A 17901-nucleotide genomic window follows, 5' to 3' on the forward strand; every position below is an offset into this window, starting at 1 on the left:
CCAGGGCAGTGTTATGTCTTTATACTAAAAACTACCTGTACAATATTTACAATTACTTTCCAATACCTATCACCTGTGTTAGACACTGAGCTTCTACTCAAAACCAACCCAAAAGTGCCACCATCACAGCAGAAGATGGAGGCCAGGAGGAAGAAGAAAAAGCAGAAAGGCTGGACATGCCCAGATTCCTCCATCTTGCCTCCTGAACCCCCATTCTAAAAACCCCAAAAAAATCTATTTTTCACCCCATGATAACTTCACTATCATTCTACTTAAACTCTTGTGGATTGTAACTCCTCACTCAAAGCTGGTAATTGTTTCCAGCCCTTGGGGTGGTGTTAGTTTTTAATACTAAAAACTACCTGTACAGTGTTTACAATTACTTCCCAATACCTATCACCCATGTTAGACAGTGAGCTTCCACTCTAAACCAATCTAAAAGTGCCACCATCACAGCAGAAGATGGAGGCCAAGAAGAAGAAGGAGAAAGGCTGGACATGCCCAGTTCTGTCCATCTTGCCTCCTGAACCCCCATACCAAAAACCCCAAAATCTACTTTTCCACCCCGTGATAGCTTCACTATTATTGTACTTAATTTGTCATGGCTTGCAGATCTTCATACAAGGTTGGTCATTTGCTCCATGGGTCATAATCAAACCCGCATTTTGGGCATTTTGGGCTCTGTGCCAGGGTCCCTGAGCCCCCTGGCAGGGGTCTGGCCAGAGGGATGTCCTGGGTGCTGCCAGGGTGGGTTCCAGCAGTGCCAGGGCTCTGCAGTGCCCATCAGGATTCACCCACACAACCCCCGCCAGACAAAATCCTGGTTCCTGCAGGTTTTTAAGTCAGAGCAAATCTCCGTGCTGCAGAGAGGGGGGTTTCCTGGCTGGGGGGGCCCAGCTGAGCCCCCAGCCGGGCACGCCGGGTGCCACGTGCCCGCCCAGCCGGGATCACGCCGGCTTTGGGGCTCGCTGTCGCTTCTCGTTTCCTGCCAGCCCGGCTGACGTGCCAGCTCCTCAGAGGGGCCTTGGGCAGGGCACAGCTCACCAAGCACCAGGATGCTCCACAGCCACTTAAAGGCACCCAGCTGTTCCTGCCCTGTCCTTGGCTGGGTGTCCTGGAGGGGCTGATTTTCCCCCCAATTCGCTTTCCTGGTTGTCGCTCCGCAGGATGTGTTAAATCAGACATTCTGCAGGATGCTGAAACGCAGGGGCAGCTGCCAGTGTCAGTGTCTTCATCCTCATTCTCATCCTTATCCTCATCCAGACTTCCCCAAAGGCCAGAGTGGTTGAGGCTCCCTCCTCTGAGGGAAGTGGGCTGCATCCTGGCTGAGCATCGTTTCCTCTCACATGTTCTGCATTTCCTGCTGCTCTCTTCCCCTCTTCAAATTGGAAATCTGCTCCCCTGAGAGCTGCACTCATGGAAGTGAGAATATTGCCTGGAAAAGCAGGATGTGCAGTGGGTCCTGATGGGACGGGGGGATCTGAGGGGCAGGTGATGATGCAATGGGAAATTCTCCCCCTGGTTCTCTCTGAAAATTTTCTGCTGTAAAGGAACTGCTTTTAAATCTCTTCCATATGAGAAATTGTTGTGTTCTGCTGGCTGCAGCCCAGTGACAGAAAGGTTTCCTGAAAACCTCTTTACATTTTCTGTTTTTTTTTTCCCCTGGCAAAATAAAAGAAGAGGAACGAGAAGGAAAGTTCTTTTCTAAAAGACCTTGCAGAGATCCCAAACACAGGAATCTTTGGGTTTGACTCCCGCTCCAGCAGAATTATTTTCCTTTTACATCATCTCAACAAAAAAGCTCAAAATGTGGGATGCACATTTTAATTTTTTTTTTTTTTTTGCAAAAAAACCCCAAAGAAGCAGCAGCCAACGCCCGTATGGCTGGAAATGGCATTTTGTTGTCCCCAAGCTCTCATTTTGTTGTCTCAGAGAGCAGCAGATGCTGCAGGGCACGCTGCCCTGGCTCGTGTCCTGCTGCCACTCCAGCCTGGTGCTTGCTGTGCTGCAGAGCTCAGCCCTGGGCTTTGTCCCCGTCCCCTTCCCTGCAGCTCCTCACGGTGTCACAGGGTCACAATCCAGCCCCAAGGTCACAATCCCAGCTCAGGGTCGCTGTCCCAGCTCACAGGTTTGCAGGAAGGATTTTTTTTTGTCTGATTTGATGTTTCCTGGGGCTGCTGGTGGGTTTCCTGCAGGAGCAGGGATGGTGACACCACAGCTGCCCCTCACTGCTCAGCTGCTGCAAACCCAGAGTCTCAGAGACAATGGGTCTCACAGACAGTGGAGTTCTGGCTGATTTTACAGCATTGGTGGCTGGGGAGAGCAAAAACACCAAGGCAAAGCTGGTTAGCAAACACAAAGATGTATTAGAGAAAGAGCTGAGAGGAGATGAAGAGGTGATGCTGTGAGATTTTCAAGTGAGCAAAGCCACATCCACCCCATTCCACTGCTTTCCTTGACAGACTTGTTGAGGGAACAACCACCAAGATGATTTTGTGTGGGCTTAGAAAAGGCAAAATGCTGGGGCTGCTGGTGGGTTTCGTGCAGGAGCAGGGATGGTGACACCACAGCTGCAGACCCACCCTGCCAGGACCTCAGAAAGTGAAATTATGGCTGATTTTTTATGGGGAGAGCAAATACACCAAGGCAAAGCTGGTTAGTAACACAAAGAGTGTTAGAGAAGGAGCTGGGGATAGATGAAGAGGTGATGCTGTGAGATGTGAAGGGGTGAGCAAAGCCACATCCACTCCATTCCACTGCTTTCCTTGACACACTTGTGGAAGAAACAACCCCCAGGATGATTTTGTGTGGGCTTAGAAAAGGCAAAATGCTGGGGCTGCTGGTGGGTTTCGTGCAGGAGCAGGGATGGTGACACCACAGCTGCAAACCCACCCTGCAAGAAACTCAGAGACAATGAACTTATGGCTGATTTTTTATGGGGAGAGCAAAAACACCAAGGCAAAGCTGGTTAGCAAACACAAAGAGTGTTAGAGAAGGAGCTGGGGATAGATGAAGAGGTGATGCTGTGAGATATTTCAGGATATAAGTGAGCAAAGCCACATTCACCCCATTCCACTGCTTTCCTTGACACTCTTGTTGAGGGAACAACCCCCAGGATGATTTTGTGTGGGCTTAGAAAAGGCAAAATGCTGGGGCTGCTGGTGGGTTTCCTGCAGGAGCTGGGATGGTGACACCACAGCTGCAAACCCACCCTGCAAGGAACTGTGGGTCTCACAGACAGTGAAGTTCTGGCTGATTTTACAACATTGGTGGCTGGGGAGAGCAAAAACACCAAGGCAAAGCTGGTTAGTAACCCAAAGATGTGTTAGAGAAGGAGCTGGGGATAGATGAAGAGGTGATGCTGTGAGATGTGAAGGGGTGAGCAAAGCCACATCCACCCCATTCCACTGCTTTCCTTGACACCCTTGTTGAGGGAACAACCCCCAGGATGATTTTATGTGGGCTTAGAAATGGCAAAATGCTGGGGCTGCTGGTGGGTTTCCTGCAGGAGCAGGGATGGGGACACCACAGCTGCAAACCCACCCTGCAAGAAACTCAGAGACAGTGAAATTATGGCTGATTTTTTATGGGGAGAGCAAAAACACCAAGGCAAAGCTGGTTAGCAAACACAAAGATGTGTTAGAGAAAGAGCTGAGAGGAGATGAAGAGGTGATGCTGTGAGATTTTCAGGTGAGCAAAGCCACATCCACCCCATTCCACTGCTTTCCTTGACACACTTGTTGAGGGAACAACCCCCAGGATGATTTTATGTGTTTAATTTTAATTTTTTTAGGTTTTATTTTATAATTTTAAATTTATTTTTAAATTTTTTTTGCCATTTATTATGGCGAAATGCTGGGGCTGCTGGTGGCAGCCCTGTGCTCGTCCTGTGCTTGGTTCTGGTGTCAGATACAGGCAGGGAGCTGCCTAAAAACCTCCCTTTCAAAATGATGTTTTTAAAAGCTGAAACCTGTTGAAAAATCCCATTTGAGGTTCCCTCCTTTGGGGGTTCTGTGAATCCCCACATCTTCTGAATCTGCCAACAGCTGTTGCTGGAGGACAGGAATTTTCAGAGATTTTTTTGACTTTGATTTGATTTTAATGTTTTGGATTTTGATTTAAATTTGATTTTTTAATTTTTTTATTTTGATTTTATTTTGATTTTTTTCATCTTGATTTTATTTTGATTTGATTTTTGATTTTGACTTGATTTTGTTTTTTGATTTTGATTTGATTTTTGATTTTGATTTGATTTTGATTTGATTCTGATTTTATTTTGATTTGATTTTGATTTGATTCTGATTTTATTTTGATTTGATTTTTGATTTTGATTTGATTTTGATTTGATTTTGATTTTTATTTTATTTTGATTTGATTTTTGATCTTGATTTTATTTTGATTTGATTTTTGATTTTGACTTGATTTTGATTTTTTGATTTTGATTTGATTTTGATTTTTGATTTTGATTTTGATTTGATTTTGATTTGATTCTGATTTTATTTTGATTAGATTTTTGATTTTGATTTGATTTTGATTTTTATTTTGATTTGATTTTGATTTGATTTTTTATTTTGATTTGATTTTGATTTTTTGATTTTGATTTGATTTTGATTTGATTTTTATTTTGATTTGATTTTGATTTTTTTATTTTGATTTTATTTAATTCTTTTTTTATTTTGATTCGATTTTGATTTGGCTTGTTTATTTTGATTTGATATTGATTTTTTGGGTTTTGATTTGATTTTGATTCGATTTTGATTTGATTTTTTGGATTTTGATTTTGATCTGATTTTTTAAATTTTGATTTTTTTAAATTTTGATTTGATTTTTAAATTTTTTTTTAATTTTGATTTTTTTGATTTTGATTTGATTTGGATTTTTTTGGACGAATTACCTTCCCAATCCCCGTGCAGGGATGGGAGAGCAGAAATGAGAGCTCCGGCTCCTGTCCCTGCAAAGGGAATTGTGTTGGGGTGGACACATCCCTGTGTTGGACACCAGAGAGTTTCTGCAGTGCCTGAAGGAAACCCAGCTCCATTCCTTCCCTGCTCATGGAACAACTTGTTTCCATTTTGCCTCTGAAAGAGAAAAAGAAAAAAAAAACTTATTTTTTTTTTTTTAGAGAAAAGCTCAACTTTCCGTCTTTTGGCTGCATCGGCGAAACAAAAGGTTTAGGAAAAAAAAAAATCAAAAAAAAGCAAAGCTGTTCCTTCCCCAGCAGCAGCACCTCTTCCTCTTTTGGGCCGTTCTGAGAACAAACAAGGACACGTACAAAAATAGAAAATTAATAGGGAAAAGTCCTGAGGAAACTGCAGAAAAAGGCCTGGGAATCTCCTGCTCATGGCAGTGACTGATTCCCATTGCCTTGTTCTACAGACGGGAATTAGGGACACCAGGAATTACCAAGTTATTATTATAATACAATATATTTATATAATATAATGTAATATAATGTAATATAATGTAATATAATGTAATATAATGTAATACAATATAACGTAATACAATATAATACAATATAATACAATATAATATTATACAATATATATTATACAATATATATTATACAATATAATAATATAATATAATGTAACGTAATATAATATAATATAATATAATATAATATAATATAATATAATATAATATAATATAATATATATTACAATAGAATACAATAGAATACAATAGAATACAATATAATATATTACAATGCAATACAATACAATATAATACAATATAATACAATACAGTACAATACAATACAATATATTACAATGCAATACAATATAATACAATACAATACAATATATTAGGTATAATATTAATGTTGGGTATAAGAATTATTAATAATCATTATTATCAGATAATTAGTTAATAATTATTAGGTGTCAGGAATTACTGGTGACACCAGACACCACCATGGTCAGGAGTGAGTGGAGTTTTTTGGTATGTGAACAAGAACATTTCCCCTCTGTGAATCCAGAAATGAGGGTGAAAGTGGTGCTGGGAAGGCCCAGGAAGGAGCAATTTTAATGGAGAATATTGTGAAATTGTTCAGCTGGATGGAGAACAGGCTGGGCTGGGTGTGGTGCCCATTGCCTGCAAAAGGATCCAGGGAGCCCAACCTGTGGTGCTGAGCAGATCCTGCCAGCAGCGTTCCCAGCCCATCTGGGATTTATTCACTGCACTTTCATTTCCCCCAGAGGCCCTGTGTTTCCTTTCCTGGAGCTCTCAGGTAGCTGAAGAGCCACTCCCAAATAAGCTTTGGCCTCAGAACTGAGATGTTTGTTGCTGTTTAGGAAGACAGAGAATTGTCAAGACTTTTTTTTTTTTTTTTCTTTTTCCCTGCTGAATTTGGCGTGAAAAGGGATGAAGACTTCCAGGAAATTCTGTATCTTTGACTCCTGCAAAAAAAGAAAAAAAGAGTTGGCAAGTGCTGGTTCCATCATAATGCCTTAATTGCTTTTGGTGTGTTGAAAATAGAAGGATTTAAAGTGGATCTCAGTGAGCTGCTGAAGATGAGAGAGGGACGTTGGGGTGTCACTGTGCCCTGTGCTCCCTGGGCTCCTCCTGTCTCACCTCGTTACCTCGATGCAGCAGTGCCCAAACCTTTCCTGTGTGTGAGCCCAGCCTTGGCGTGGGCTTTGCTGCCACCAGCACCCCCTGTGTCACCCCCAGCTGTCACTGTGCCACCTGCCCTGTCCTGTGATGCCCCTCCTGTGGCACCTTAGCGTTTGGCAAATGCCACTCGTCTGCTTTTGTCAGGAAATTCTGTCAGATTGCACAACTTGCTTGTAATTTCGGGGTTTATTTTCCTCTCTGGCTGTTTGTAAGTAGGTTTTCCCTAAGTTTTGCAGGACAGCAAAGAGCATGAAGGTTATTTTTCTCCTTTGTGATGTTGTGGCACCTGAAGGTGACAAAGATGCCTGAGTTCATGCAGGGCCAAATTCAGTCCTGGTGTAAACAGAACCTTTGAAAACAAGGAAGTTTCTCTCTGCTGCTCCCCATGCTGTAATTTCCAAATTAGAGACACCCTGGCATCAAGTCTCAGGGGCTGTATCCTGATTTTTTAACCCCACTGAGCTCAGCAACATCTTGGGGTGATGCTGTTGATTTGTACAAGGACAAGTCCTAGTCCAGGGGATGTTCTTGGGGGTCCTGAGTTTATGCATGGCTGGATTCAATCCTGGTATGAACAGAACCTTTGAAAACAAGGAAGTTTCTCTCTGTTGCTCCCCATGCTGTAATTTCTAAGCTGGCATCAAACCCCAGGGGCTATATCCTCATTTTTTAACCCCATGGAGGTCACTGATGTCTTGGGGTGATGCCGTTGATTTGTACAGGGGCAAATCCTGGTCCAGGGGAGGTTCTTGGGGGTCCTGAGTTCATGCAGGACCAAATTCAGTCCTGGTATACAAAACAAGGAAGTTTCTTTCTGTTGCTCCCCATGCTGTAATTCCTTAATTAGAGACACCCTGGCATCAAACCCCAGGGGCTGTATCCTGATTTTTTAACCCCACTGAGCTCAGCAACATCTTGGGGTGATGTTGATTTGTACAGGGGCAAATCCTGGTCCATGCAGGCCAGGGAAGGTTCTTGGGGGAACCTGAGTTCATGCAGGGCCAAATTCAGTCCTGGTGTAAACAGAACCTTTGAAAACAAGGAAGTTTCTCTCTGCTGCTCCCCGTGCTGTAATTCCTAAATTAGAGACACCCTGGCATCAAATCTCAGGGGTTGTATCCTGATTTTTTAACCCCATGGAGGTCAGTAGCATCTTGGGGTGATGTTGATTTGTGCAGCGGCAATTCCTGGTCCAGGGGAGGTTCTTGGGGGTCCTGAGTTTATGCATGGCTGGATTCAATCCTGGTATGAACAGAACCTTTGAAAACAAGGAAGTTTCTCTCTGTTGCTCCCCGTGCTGTAATTTCTAAGCTGGCATCAAACCCCAGGGGCTGTATCCTGATTTTTTAACCCCATGGATGTCACTGATGTCTTGGGGTGATGCTGTTGATTTGTACAGGGGCAAATCCTGGTCCAGGGGAGGTTCTTGGGAGGACCTGTGGTGGTACCAGTTGTTGGTTTCTCTGTGTCTGGATTGAAGGCACTTGAGATGGTAGTTCATGTTTAAATAAACGCTCAGGTGTTTATTATTACCAGTAAAACAGCCTCACAACCATGAGTTCTGCAGCTTTTCATTAGAAGGCACAAAATGGCCAATAATCTTTTGTTACAAGGTCTTTTAAGACTAAACTATCCAATTAAGAGCTGACACCTGGATTATTTTCCCTTTTAACCCAATAACTGATCCCAATGGGGACTTTTCTGCCCAATTACAAAATGCCACCCAAACCCATGGAGAAGAAGGAAGAAGAAACCCAGGATGACACCCTGTACATACTAAAAACCCCAAAACCTCAATTTCTCACCAAGTGATGCACCCGCACTACTCTCTATAATCTATTTCACACTTCTGTGGATTGTGGTATATTCTGGAAATATACCACAGGAATATTTCAGGAAACTTTCTCCATGGATGAGGGTCACAGCCAGAGCTCCCTGGGGGTCAGGGCACCCCAGAGCAGACAGAGGAACGTTCCCAGTGGTGCCCTGGGTTTCCATGGGGAGCTGCCCCTGTTCCCCATCTCAGACTGTTCCGGTTGTGTTTTCAGACGTTAAGAAAGAAAGGTTTTAACGGCTGTGACAGCCCAGAGCCCGACGGCGACGACTCCATAGACCAGAGCCCCTTGATGGAGGATAAATACCGCAAAGGCAGCGAGGATCTGGATATCCTGTTCAAGAGATATGGTGTAAGTACCTGCCCGTGGCTGGAAATCCTTCATTATATGTTCTTTTCTGTTTTGTTTCTCTTCTGTTCGACCTCCCCTCGCCCTGTCCCTGCTCCCCCCGTGTCCCCCACACGTAACAGGCGCTGAACAAGAAGCACAGGGAGTGCGAGAGCCCCGAGGGGGACGAAGTGTTTGCTCTGACCCCGCAGACGGAGGAGAAATATAAAAAGATTGATGAGGAGTTTGATAAAATGATGCAGAGTTACCGGCTCGCAGTGAGTAGCTGGTGGCCTGCAGCACCCCCCGGTCCCCTCCCCGGTGCCTCCAGGTGATGGGGGGGTGGATTTTGGATTTTGCATGGCTTTGCTTTGGAGCCGATGCCAAGCAGCCCCTGCAGCCCTGAATGCACCTGGCTCTCGAGTGCCCTTCCCTGGGAGAATCATTCCTGACCCTCCTTGGTTCTAGCCAGGCAGTTCAGCTTGTCTCATCTCCTCTACTGGGTCAGGATCTCCTTTTTCACCCTCTTTTCCTCAAAAAAATCAGATTTTTGTCTGGGTTGAGATCCCAGTGTTCATGTGAGCTGGTGGCAAGTGCCGACCTCTCACATCCCTGCAAAGCTCAGCTTGGTTTGGGCTATTCCACATTAATTCCCCCCAAATCCACCGAGCCCTCAGGGCAGCTGGTGGCTGTGGCAGCAATCCAGGGAGGTTTTAGCCTGTGATCCCAGAGCTGTCACTGGCACTGGGGTGGCATCAGGACAGTGCTGAAAGGGATTTGTGTCAGGAGACGGGAGGAGGAGGGGGGACACGTTTCAAATTAGTTGTTAGTTCAAGGGAGCAGAGACTATTGATGCAGGCAAGGGCTCTTCAGGGGATTAGCCCCGAGTTGCTGCAGCAGTAATTAATGCTGTGGGAGCAGGGGGGAGGCTCCTGTCCAGGCCTGGATGCAGCACAGCAAAAGTGACACACACACACAGCCCCACCCAAAATAATCTGTCCTTCTGTGCTTTGCAAGCCCCCACAAGTTAAAATTCTGGCTTTTGTTGAGAGCTGGGCCTTGTGAAATCTTCAGGTTTTGGGATTTCTTTTTGCTGATTCAGTGCTGTGTTGCTCCACGAGCCTCGCAAGGATCCCAAAACCTGCATTTGGATAAGGATCCCAAAATCTGCATTTGGATAAGGATCCCAAAATCTGTATTTTGATAAGGATCCCAAAATCTGCATTTGGATAAGGATCCCAAAATCTGTATTTTGATAAGGATCCCAAAACCTGCATTTGGATAAGGATCCCAAAATCTGCATTTGGATAAGGATCCCAAAATCTGCGTTTTGATAAGGATCCCAAAATCTGCATTTGGATAAGGATCCCAAAATCTGCGTTTTGATAAGGATCCCAAAATCTGCATTTTGATCCCCTGGATCTCAGAGTGGAGGGGGTGAGGAGGCTGCCCTGAGACCTGGGAGGGCTGAGGAGGTGGAGGGAAGTGCAGGTGGTGATGATCTCTTGCAGCTCTGCTGTGACAGCGAGGGGAGGGGTTCAGGGCAGGATTAGCTCTGTCAGGACATGGATCTACCTCAGCCTCCCTGGTTTCTCTAGGGGGGTGCAGATTCCCGCCCTGCCAGGGTGTGTGGGGTGGGAGTAGAGCCCCAGCAGGACATGCACCCCTCCAGCACCTGCCATGGTGGAAAATAAGCTGAAAAGCCACCTGAGCTTTGTCCTTAGTGCAGAGCCCTCATGAGCAGGGCCTGCTCAGCCTCACAACGTGTCTGCTACAAAGGGAGGGCCCTGAGCAGGCTCCCATCATCCGGACAGGCCAATCCAAAGGGACAGTCTGTGCCCAGAGGTCCTTTCAGCAGGTGGCATTCAAGTGCTGGGTGGCTCCTCATCAAGGCACAGCATCTGGCTCCCCCACTAAACCTCCCTGGCAGCAAGGGGCCGGGCAGTGCAGGTGGAGTGTGTGGTTGAAGGAGACGCTTTTCCATTTTAACGCTGGGTTGGTTTTGTGTGTGAGCAGAACTAACCCAGAGGGGCAGCCTAACGACAGCTGTGTCTGCTAACGAAGGGCCCCGTGGGGCTTCTGCCTCTGGTGTTTGCCCTCCCTTCTAACAAGAGCAGAAATGGTGGATTTTGGCTGATTTGTGCATCTTCTCCCCCAGACTTTGGAGCCATGTGCAAGCTGCCATTGTGCCGGGGCAGTGGCGGCCTCACACCTGTCTGCAGGTGCATTAAGGCAAATCTCAGCTCCTGGGCTGCTGTATCAGCTCACAGCCCCACCATGGCACTGCTCATGGTGTGGTGTGGAGGAGCTGCAGCCCTTCCTCTCCCTCACAGCCCCACCACGGCACTGCTCATGGTGTGGTGTGGAGGAGCTCCAGCCCTTCCTCTCCCTCACAGCCCCACCATGGCACTGCTCATGGTGTGGTATGGAGGAGCTGCAGCCCTTCCTCTCCCTCACAGCCCCACCATGGCACTGCTCATGGTGTGGTGTGGAGGAGCTGCAGCTCTTCCTCTCCCTCACAGCCCCACCATGGCACTGCTCATGGTGTGGTGTGGAGGAGCTCCAGCCCTTCCTCTCCCTCACAGCCCCACCATGGCACTGCTCATGGTGTGGTGTGGAGGAACTCCAGCCCTTCCTCTCCCTCACAGCCCCACCACGGCACTGCTCATGGTGTGGTGTGGAGGAGCTGCAGCCCTTCCTCTCCCTCACAGCCCCACCGTGGCACTGCTCATGGTGTGGTGTGGAGGAGCTGCAGCTCTTGCTCTCCCTCACAGCCCCACCATGGCACTGCTCATGGTGTGGTGTGGAGGAGCTGCAGCTCTTCCTCTCCCTCACAGCCCCACCATGGCACTGCTCATGGTGTGGAGGAGCTCCAGCCCTTCCTCTCCCTCACAGCCCCACCATGGCACTGCTCATGGTGTGGCGTGGAGGAGCTCCAGCCCTTCCTCTCCCTCACAGCCCCACCATGGCACTGCTCATGGTGTGGTGTGGAGGAGCTGCAGCTCTTCCTCTCCCTCGCTGGGAGCTCTGAAGGCACACGGCCGCGTTGGCAGTGATTTATTACACAACGCTGCTCCGGTGTTCGTGCAACGCCCAAGAAACCTTCCTCCACCTCCTCCTCCTCCTCTTCCCGTGATCCTGCTGCCGTGCAGGATGAGCAGAGGGAGGGCTCCGTGTTCCAGCTCTCCCTGGTGCTGTAGGAGTTGCTGAGGGCGCAGGCTCGGAGCCGCTGCCCTCACGGCTTGGCTGCAGCCACGGGATATCTCTGAAGGACAGGATGCCCTTGGGAGGCAGGTGGGGACAGTTCCTGCCAGGGAGGCGTGGGTGAGCACTGGCCTACTCCTTCCTGCCATCCCCTTCTCTCACCTAAGGAGCAGGAGCTATAGAGGAGCAGATTTTTGGAGGAGAAAGGGCTGCAAGTCCCTCTTCCCTCACTGGGGTTCCACTCTGGCTCTGTGATGATCCCATTCAGTGCTGGGCTGCTCTCCCTCTCCATCCCAGAGCAAATTAAAGTGGGACTTAAGCAAAGCCCGTGCTAAAGCCTCTAAGCAGGTGCCAGCTCCTGTTAAGGAAGAGCAAATCAGTGACATAAGACAAACGGCTGGGATAATCACAGCGGCTCCGGCTCCCACGGGACGCTGGTAGGTGAAGCTGGTCCTCAACCTGCAGCCAGGGAAAGAGCTTTAGTGATGCTCCTGCATCCTCTGGGGTCAGCTCCTCCTTCCCAGCAGCTCCCAGAGGGGACAGGATGGATCTCAGAGTGACCCAGGGGTTCTGTGGAGCAAAATGAGTCTTTACCAAGTGCTTGGCCACCAGAATGGGGATCCACTGCTGGCTTCCTGCTGGCTTCGGGACAGAGAATAGAATCCTGCTTGGGGTGAGGGGTAGTGCCCAGCTGGGCTGTTATCAGTGCTAGTGGGGGCAGACCACCAGGCTGGTGCCCACCTTCATGCTCTGGGCTGCTCCCAGCCTGTCCTGAGCACACAGGGGTGAATAAATACAGCCTGAAAAAGAGGCCACAACAGTTGTTTGGGTATGTCCAGGAGGATGGCCCATTGCTCTTGCTGGTGTTCCCTGGGGGGGAACTGGGCCCTGGTGCATCCCCTGCAAGGTGCCAGAGTGGGTTGGAGCACAGCGCTGCAGGTTTGAGGAGCCTGACTCTCCCCCTTTGGCCAGCAGCTGTGCTGTGCTCCAGGAACTCTTCTTGTGGGGAGCTGGGCTCTGGTGCATTTCCCCCAGAGTGCCAGTGTGGGTTTGAGCACAGCACTGCAGGTCAGCCCTGCAGGTTTAAGGAGCCTGACTCTCCCCCTTTGGCCAGCAGCTGTGTGACCACAGCTGTGCTGTGCTCCAGGAACTCTTCCTGGTGTTCCTTGGTGAGGAACTGGGCTCTGGTGCATCCCCCCACAGTGCCAGTGTGGGTTTGAGCACAGCAGTGCAGGTTTGAGGAGCCTGCCTGTCCTTCCCTTGGCCAGCAGCTGTGCTGTGCTGCAGGAACTCTTTCTGGTGTTCCCTGGTGGGGACTGGGCTCTGGGGCATCCCCCAAGGTGCCAGAGTGGGTTTGAGCACAGCATTGTAGGTCAGCACTGCACATTCGAGGACCCTGACTCTTCCCCCTGTCCAGCAGCTGTGCTGTGCTGCAGGAACTCTTCTGGTGAGGAATGGGCTCTTGTGCATCCCCTGCAAGGTGCCAGAGTGGGTTCAAGCACAGCAGTGCAGGTTTGAGGAGCCTGCCTGTCCCCCTTGGCCTGCAGGAACCCGGCTCCCCTTTACCCCCTGCTCTCTGTTCAGTCCACAGTGCCCGCTCCGAACTTCGCCATGCCCGTGACGGTGCCGGTGACCAACCAGAACTCGCTGCAGTTCAGCAACCCTGGCAGCTCTCTGGTCACCCAGTCCCTGGTGACCTCCTCGCTGACAGACCCCCGGCTCCTGTCCCCACAGCAGCCAGCCTTGCAGAGGAACACCGTGTCCCCAGGGCTGCCACAGAGGCCAGCCAGTGCAGGTGAGACCCACGGTGAGCCCCTCAGCTGTGGGAGTGTCGGGGGTTGGATGGTTGGGATGGATGGAGATGAGAGATCTCTGAGGCCAGGTCTGGAATTTGGGGTTTATTGTAAAGGGCCAAGTGCAGAGACCTTTTGGAATTTGGGGTTTATTGCAAAGGGCCTGGGTGCAGGGCCCTGCTGGGATTTGGGGTTTATTGCAAAGGGCCTGGGTGCAGGGCCCTGCTGGGAGCTGCAGCCACAGCTCGGAGCAGGCCCAAGAGAAGAGAGGGGTAGAGAGGGTCAGAGGGTGAGAGAGCAAAAGGGGTAAGAGAGCAAAAGGGGTAAGAGAGTGAAAAGGGGTAAGAGGGCAAAGTTCCCATTACAATACAATAAATCTTCTTCTGTGCTGAATATTCTGATTCTCACTAACCAATCTAGTACAATATACAAATCCTACAGCATTTACATACAGCCTGTAAGAATCATTGCATTACCACACTGTGTTGCATTTTAAACCCTAAAAACTCCTCTTTGGGCCCCTTCTGCCAAGCTGGCAGGGTCTGCTCTGACCCTTGGGCCTGTCTGCAAGCAGAGGGTGTTGTTCCATCAAAAGGGGATCACCTTCAGCTGGCCACACCATTGTTTTCCATTTGTTCAGTAACTGAGATATTTCAAAGCTTCCTTTCATTTCAATCTCACTTATAGTTTCTATATTCTCAAAATCTTTTGCCAGACAATCATATTGATAAGGCTTTCTTGTTCCATCTTTCCCAACACTCACCTCCTCATCATTCCTGCCTGCTGGGCTTGCAGCACCCAGAGTGGGGCATCCCTGAGGGAGGGGACACCGCTGCTGCTTCCATCTCCTGCCCAGGGTCCACTTTGCAGCACCTGTGGGTGGCAGAAGCACCCTGGAAGTGTTGCTGCACCTCAGTGTGTGCTCCTGCCCTCCTGCCAGCCATGGATGCCCTTTTTGTGCCCCAAACTGAGGGCAGCCTCCCCACCTTACCTAGGGCTGTTTGAGAGCTGGATCCCTGCAGGCTCTGGGTTGGATTCCTGCAGGATCTGAGTGGGATCCCTGCAGGATCTGGGTTGGGTTGGGCAGTGGTGGATGAGCCACCTGGAGCCATACCTGGGCTTGGGGTGGCTGGCTGGGCTTGCAGCACCCAGAGTGGGGCATCCCTGAGGGAGGGGACACCGCTGCTGCTTCCATCTCCTGCCCAAGGTCCACATTGCAGCACCTGTGGGTGGCAGAAGCACCCTGGCAGTGTTGCATCCCTCCCAGGGTGCCAGTGTGGGTTGGAGCACAGCACTGCACGTTTGAGGAGCCTGCCCCTCAGTGTGTGTGACCTCCTGCCAGCCATGGATGCCCTGTTTGTGCCCCAAAACTTAGGGCAACCTCCCCACCTTGCCTAGGTTCTTTGAGAGCTGGATTCCTGCAGGCTCTGGGTTGGATCCCTGCAGGGTTGGGTTGGGTTGGGCAGTGCAGGATGACTCACCTGGCACCATGCCCAGGCTCGGGGGTGGCTGCTGGCACCCAGCTCGCTGGTGGCACTCTGGTGACATGGGTCTGGCTGCCTAAAAAGGGCTGTTCTGAGTTGGGCTGTGCTGCCTGCAGTTGGCTGTGGGTGATTACTCATGTGGCTGTGCTGACAGATCTGAGGAGCAGTCATTTCCAGCAGGGACAGCCCATGGGTGGCACAGGACAGGCTGGGGAAGAGCAGTTGTCACCCTGCAGTGGCAGAGGGGACAAGGACAATGTGTGACCACAGCCTGGCTCTCTTTTATGATCATAAATAATATTCTGCTATTTTGGATGCCGCTGTAAAAGTCACCCAGGCTGCAAATGGCAGAGCTGGTGCCAGTGACCACCTGGACATTGGGTCCTCAGCTGTGGCCCCTGAGGCTTTCAGAGCTCTGGGGAGCTTTGCAAAGAGGATGGGTTGGGAGAGAAGGCTGGGAGATGCTTCCAGAAGGTTTGTGCTGGATCAGGGTGAGCAGGAGGAATGGGATGCAGCAGGAACTGTGGTTCAGAGAGAGTTTGTTTGTTCACTGCTCTCACCACAGTCTCCAAGGTGCCTCACAGCACTCAGGTGTCAGGATGAGACCCCAGAGCTGCAGGAGAGGGGAAATTCTGCTCCAGGACTGGTCCCAGAGAGCAGAAAGGATTCATTCTGCTCCAGGAGTGATCCCAGAGAGCAGAGAGGGGAAATTCTGCTCCAGGACTGGTCCCAGAGAGCAGAGAGGATTCATTCTGCTCCAGGACTGGTCCCAGAGAGCAGACAGGATTCATTCTGCTCCAGGACTGGTCCCAGAGAGCAGAGAGGATTCATTCTGCTCCAGGACTGGTCCCAGAGAGCAGCGTTTCACTGCAGGCAGGGTGGCAGAGCCCTCCTCAGGCACAGGCAGCCATGGCTGAGGCTGCAGGGATCTCCTGCCCTCTCTGAGGCCCCTCAGCTGAGAGCAGCAGAGGTTTCCTGGTGGAGCAGACCCCTCTGGGGGCTCGCTGTTTCCAGCTCTCTCCCTGCTCCTTTCAGGGGATCATTTTGTGGTTGTGAGCTCAGAGGTGTTCCAAGTCTGGCCATCTGTGTCTCATTCACTGCCTGCCTGGGACACAGGAGAAATCCTGTTTATAGGAGCCAGGACTTTGCATGCTAGAAAAAATCCTTTTTTTTTCCCCTAAATTTTTTTTTTGGTGGTTGTGTTGTTTCCAAAGTGAATGCACAGTGAGGGCTGGGTGGGTGCCCTGACAGTGCCTGGTGCTGCTGGCTCGGGGATTTTGTGGGAGAAGGGCAGCCAAGCAGGGTGCACAGGGCTGGGGGTGGGTTGGCATCACTCATCCAAGGAGCTGAGCCCTCTCTGGCACCATGGGCACCACTCTGGGGTGCCACAGCAGGGCACAGCCACAAAACCCTGGTGGAGCCTCTTCTGTGGGACATGGGAGGCACAGGGAACCTCTGGCTTTGCATCCATCCCTTCAGGGGGATGCCTGGGACACGGAAGAAATCCTGCCTATAGGAGCCAGGGCCTTGCATGTTAGGAAAAATCCATTTTTTTTCCCCGTAAATTTTTTTATCTGGTTGTGTTGTTTCCAAAGCGAATGCACAGTGAGGGCTGGGTGGGTGCCCTCCAGTGCTGCTGGCTCGGGGATGCTGTGGGAGAAGGGCAGCCAAGGAGGGTGCACAGGGCTGGGGGTGGGTTGGCATCACTCACCCAAGGAGCTGAGCCCTCTGTGGCATCATGGGCACCACTCTGGGGTCATCCACCCTTCCTCAGGCCATACAATTTTTTAGGACCATATGAGGAGTAACTTCTTCCCTCAGCTCAGCCCTCCCAGCCTCCTCCAGCTTCCAGGGGCTCGCCGAGAGCCGCGGGCTGGATCCAGATCGGTGTCTCAGGTTTCTCCATCTGCCTGGGGAAGGGCTGGGCGGTGCTCGGAGGTGGGGTTTGGCACCCACAGCCCCCTGTTGGCCAGCCCGGGGCTCCGGCTTGACTGCGGTCGCAGCTCCGCAGCCTCCGCGCCGCCTCTTGGCTGCAGCCGCGGTCAGGCAGCCCCGGCTGGGGAATCGGTGGCTGTCAGAAATAACTCAGAACAAGGCAGAAGAAAGAGCGAGTCTTCTTCCAGGGGAGGCAAAACGTTCTGGTTTTTTGGGGAATAAAAAGGTCCAGTTTTTCCCAGTTTGGTGGGGATTTCATTGCTTTGCTGCAAGTGTTGGGATGATGGGAGTTGGGATCTCTCTGGTGTCCTGGCAGTGTAGGATGGTTTCCATCAGTATGAACCTTTTGGGAATAAAAATGTCCAGTTTTTCCCAGTTTGCTGGGGAATTTCAGCACTTTGCTGCAAGTGTTGGGGCAATAGGAGTTGCGATCTCTCTGGTGTCCTAGCAGTGTGGGACCCTGTGAACCTTTTGGGAATAAAAATGTCCAGTTTTTCTCAGTCTGGTGGGGGATTTCATTGCTTTGCTGCAGGTGTTGGGACAATGGGAGTTGGGATCACTGTGGTGTCCTGGTAATTTGGGATGGTGTCCATCCCTGTGAACCTTTTGGGAATAAAAATGTCCAATTTTTCCCAGTTTGGTGGGGAATTTCATTGCTTTGCTGCAAGTGTTGGGACAATGGGAGTTGGGATCACTGTGGTG

The 17901-nt window shown here is 50.0% G+C and overlaps 1 protein-coding gene across 14 annotated transcripts in view; it reads left to right on the forward strand.

Moving 5' to 3' along the window:
* Positions 1–17901, forward strand: part of MEF2D (myocyte enhancer factor 2D) — a 98173-nt gene that overhangs the window by 57003 nt on the left and 23269 nt on the right. For 8 of the 14 annotated variants that reach the window (XM_074529471.1, XM_074529475.1, XM_074529480.1 and 5 more), the window contains 2 exons: positions 8670–8807; positions 13572–13794. In XM_074529471.1, the coding sequence (XP_074385572.1) occupies positions 8670–8807; positions 13572–13794 (361 nt within the window). Of the gene's footprint in view, positions 1–8669; positions 8808–8926; positions 9062–13571; positions 13795–17901 lie in introns of all 14 variants that reach the window. The other 6 variants (XM_074529483.1, XM_074529477.1, XM_074529482.1 and 3 more) reach the window with 3 other exon arrangements.

The sequence above is a fragment of the Zonotrichia albicollis genome, chromosome 30, assembly GCF_047830755.1.
Source record: "Zonotrichia albicollis isolate bZonAlb1 chromosome 30, bZonAlb1.hap1, whole genome shotgun sequence".
Lineage (NCBI taxonomy): Eukaryota > Metazoa > Chordata > Aves > Passeriformes > Passerellidae > Zonotrichia > Zonotrichia albicollis.